The sequence below is a fragment of the Mus caroli genome, chromosome 14, assembly GCF_900094665.2.
Source record: "Mus caroli chromosome 14, CAROLI_EIJ_v1.1, whole genome shotgun sequence".
Lineage (NCBI taxonomy): Eukaryota > Metazoa > Chordata > Mammalia > Rodentia > Muridae > Mus > Mus caroli.
In genome coordinates, this window is record NC_034583.1 from 53,699,911 (window position 1) to 53,704,154 (window position 4,244).

Here is a 4,244-nt window from a genome sequence, read left to right on the forward strand (position 1 = left end):
AGAGAGAGAGAGAGAGAGAGGGAGGAAGGAAGGAAGGAAGGAAGGAAGGAAGGAAGGAAGGAAGGAAGGAAGGAAGGAAGGAAGGAAGGAAAGAAGGGAATTGTTCTTCACAGCTTGTCACACAGAAGTGACACCGCTGTGCTAGTTGAGAGGGCATGCAGGTAGCTAGCCTTCACCTGGGACACAGCTCCCGGAACCAGTACTTGGCATGTAGCAGAACTCACACGCAAACTGTTTTACATGACATGATCTCTTGTAACTCAAAATGGAGGTTCAGGGAAGATCACAGACGTGATCTCTTGTAACTCACAACGGACAGAGAAGATAGCAGTAGCCCAATATGCGAAAAAATTAAGGCTCCAGGAGGTTAAATAACTTGTCTGAAAAGAAAAGGTGACAGGGTCATAGCTGGTTGGCAGAACATGCTCAAGGTTGCGTCTTCAGCACTACCCTACAAAAGCGAATACGACACACACTTAAGTGCCTTCCACGGCTTCTAATGACAACACCACCAGAATTAAGTCTAAATTGTTCTTACCCCACCACCGCCGCCGCCCCCAAGTTACCTCACTGGCTAGAGTGGAAAAATGACTTCCTGCTACTTCAATTATTAACCCATCCCAAGGGATGGCTGGGTTTAACAACGTCCATGTCCATCACCCTCTTGCTGCCAGACCCCTTTGAATGGAAGCACATTCAGTACTCTTCGTGTTATTTTAAGATAGATAACAAAAGAATACATTCTCTAGCAAGTTGGGTCAGTGAGCAAGGCGATAATGAATTCAACGTCTGCAGTTCTGAGGAACACCCACGTGTTTTAACTGGTCCCCAAATGGTGATATCACACTCTGCCCTGGTTGCGCTGGTGGGTGTTTCCCAGTGCTGCTCGCAGAATGGGGCTGGAAAAATCTCTGGGCAAGCCCGGGGACTCCAGACTCTTTACTGTGGGCCCAGGGGAGGGCAGCTTTGCTACTAAACTCCATACATGGGGCCCGCACCAGTCACTATAGAACGCACAGCGCTGGCGTGCACCAGGCGGGTTGCAAGGTAAATACTGCACGCCCACTGCCCTCCACGCACACTGCACTCCTCGCTCATGGAGAGAGTCCATCCCCCAGCACCTCCCGCACTCACGCTCGCGCACGTGCACACGCGTGCATCCCGTGCACCCGCTCAGATCCTCGCCCGGTGGCACCCGCGCGCCCGCGCAGCGCCGAGCAGAGGGCGGGGAGGGCGCGGCCGCGAGAGGGCGCGGCGAGCGGCTTCCTCGCGGGACCCGGTCGTTGCGGAGGCTGGAGACGAGGCTCTCGGAGGGTCCCGGGGCCGAGGGAGCGCGGAGGGCACGCGCGCCATGAACCCGAAGGCGGGCGGTGAGGAAGAGGACTGCGTGGACTCTGGCGCCGAGACCGGAGGGTGAGCCGAGCCCAGCCGGGCGGGGCGGGAGCTCAGTACTTGCGCTAGGGAGCCCGAGCTGGGGAGGCAGTCCTGGGGTTGGGGTGCAGTATCTGCGAGCCAGCGGCATGGTCTGTGGTTGCCTGGATCAGGGTGGGAAGGGGCGAGAAGAACCCCACCCGGGGCTGCTAGGTGATGGGACCCGAGGTTCAGCGTCATTCCTCGCAGCCCTGTGGCCCCACGGTGCCAGGTTCAGCCACTATCCCCCTTCACCTAGAGATGCGACTGCACTTGTTCCCACCAGCCAGGCAACTCTGATAGCTTTGGAGCCCCAGGCTGCTGAGGAGGAAAGCAGGTGGAGAGGGTGGGACACCAGCACAGGAAAAAGACTCCGAAGCCGGCTAGGAGGACTTCATATCTCACTTATACTGTGCTGCTGAGCGGCCTCTCCACCCCGCCAGCCTGGAGTACCCACAGGATGCTGTGATGGGGTCTTGTGTGCTTCAATGGACTCAGTAATTAGCTCCAACCTTTAGAGGCTAATTAGTCCTCTCCCAACAGCAGTTTTCCTGAGTAGGACAAAAGACGGAATGCATTTTCAGAAACCAATGTCCCGTAATGGTCTCCACCCAGCCCATATCTAGAGGATTTTCCTGTGCACAGTCAGCACCACAGCCAGGATACAAGTGCTACCCCAATAGGAACGTGTGTCTTTTCCTATCTAGAGAAGTCCTGCTAGAGGTCAGGGGCTACCCAGACTACAGAAGACCTCGGAATTCCTGGAAGGTGGAGAGGCTTCAAACTAATTTTAGGATTTGGCAATCTACTGAGAACAGGGAGGGAGGCCAGTTCCAGAATGGACCTATGTTCTGACCTAACCCACGAAAGCATCCCCCAAGCTCGTCCTGCCTCCCAACCCCACCCCTCCTTGCAGCCTTCTCCACCAGCCCTACCCTAAATCTGCACCTTCATTCTTCCCTACACAGCGGGCTTTTCTTGTTACCCAACCATGGTAACCGTGACAGAGGAGTAACTTGATTTGATGTCCCCACCCCTGCCCACCATTGCTTTTGCTTCAATTCTGTTGGTGTGACAGTTGTCAACTTAGTTTATTTCCTGATTTTTTGGTGCTGGAGTTCCAACCTAAGTAAGATAGACAAGGATTCTTTCACTAACTCACACCGCCATTATGTATCAACTTTAGTTGACCGTCTTTGGCTCTCCTCCCCTCCCCCATGGTTAGCTGAACCATGAATAGAAGAAACAAAGCAAATATTGCCTGCTGTGTTATAGCTGGCATGAAGCAGTCACTGTCCCACTAATTTTCAACTTGAAGAGCTTACCTAAAGCAGATGTTTGCCCAAGGGCCTTGCCTTGGAGAAGAGGAAATAGCTCTGTCTTTGAGGGGTTGCTTCACCCCAAAAGCCAGACTAGTATGACTACCAGGACACTTGGGACAAGCTAGTTAATATGGAGACACCCACGCTTCTAGTTCCTGCTTGTCATTAAAGAGTGTTGCTGTAACAGGACATTGTTCAAAGAACTCTTATTACGCCACTAGAAAACGTAAATTAATGTGTAAGATGATATTATTTTATACAGAAGTTTCAACTTGTGACCATTAACCTTGTGTTTGCTGTTGACCTCTGTGTAGTTTGAATTTTGGCTTCACTATCAAGAGTGCTGTTAATAGTTGGCTCGTTCTTTTCTCTGCTGTTTTCCCTCTCTCTTCTCTCCAAGCTGAATATAGAGCACATAAAGCTCACTCATTGAATGTTTGCTACTTTGTTGTTGTTGTTGTGTTGTTGGAAACCAGCTCTCATGCAGTCCAGGTTGAACTTGAAATCACTAAGTAGCTGATGACAACCTTAAGCCCTGATCTTCCTGCCTCCCTTCGCAAATACTGGGTTTACAGGCATGCAGCCCATGCCAGGATTTCCTCAGTGTGTCCCTCTCCCTCCCCAGTGTTTACAGCTCTTTTGTCTATCAACAGCAGGAATGGGATGTAGCCTTGGGTTGTTAGTTCCTCTCCGCTGGCCACTTCTCCTCAGGTGTTTCTTTGCTCTCTGACCTTGCCATCCTGGCAGGCTTTTCTGATGCCTTACTTTTGCCAGACTGCCCTTTCTGCCAGCTCTGCCCTTCTGCCTGGCATGCCTAGCTATCAGGGGAAATTCTACTCCCTCTCTCAAAACCCAGCTTAAGTGGCCTATCCACTAGGATGCGTGTCCTTAATCTGGGGTCCACAAATGACTTCAAGACATATACAAAATAATTGACTTGGTAAAGGTTTATGAGAAGAAAAGCATTAATTAGGCTCTCAAACTAGCTCATGATCCTTTCTAAGGGGGAGGATGTGTGATGTTTCAGTGTCAGCAGATGCAGTCTAAAGATGGGCAGTCAGCCACTGGTGTCTCTGGAGTTCAGTGTGGATGTCTAACATGACAATCTCTTTGGAACTGCCCTTGAAGTCCTGGGAGAGATGAACTCATTTGAAGGTCACAGTGAACATTTACCTAACACCCACAGTACGCTGTCTTTCTAAGCATCCCCATGCTTCCTTGGCTTTCTGAGTCCTTAGCCAACTCAGCTTTGAGAAGTCCTTGCATTGGAATGTCAAGTAAAGGCAAGGAAACTGATGACAGACCCAAGAAGAAGGAACAGGCTGTCCTGGGACCAAGAGAGGGTTAAGTTTGGGAGAAACAAATATCAATAATGACCAACTGAGACTCTCAGTAAGATAAAGACTGTGACGTGCCATTTTATAAATGGAGATCCTGAAGTGAGGCTTTGGGAGTGGAGCGATGGTGAGAGGCAGGGAGAGAGAGAGAGAGAAAAAGAGAGAGAGAGAGAGA

At 50.9% G+C, this 4,244-nt stretch overlaps 1 protein-coding gene across 1 annotated transcript in view; it reads left to right on the forward strand.

The window, feature by feature from the left end:
- Positions 1-1,242: 1,242 nt before the first annotated feature.
- Positions 1,243-4,244, forward strand: part of Fam124a (family with sequence similarity 124 member A) — a 52,078-nt gene continuing 49,076 nt past the window's right edge. Inside the window, exon 1 of the mRNA XM_021182258.1 lies at positions 1,243-1,413. Within this exon, the coding sequence (XP_021037917.1) occupies positions 1,352-1,413 (62 nt within the window). The 5' untranslated portion in view covers positions 1,243-1,351. The remainder of the gene's footprint in view (positions 1,414-4,244) is intronic.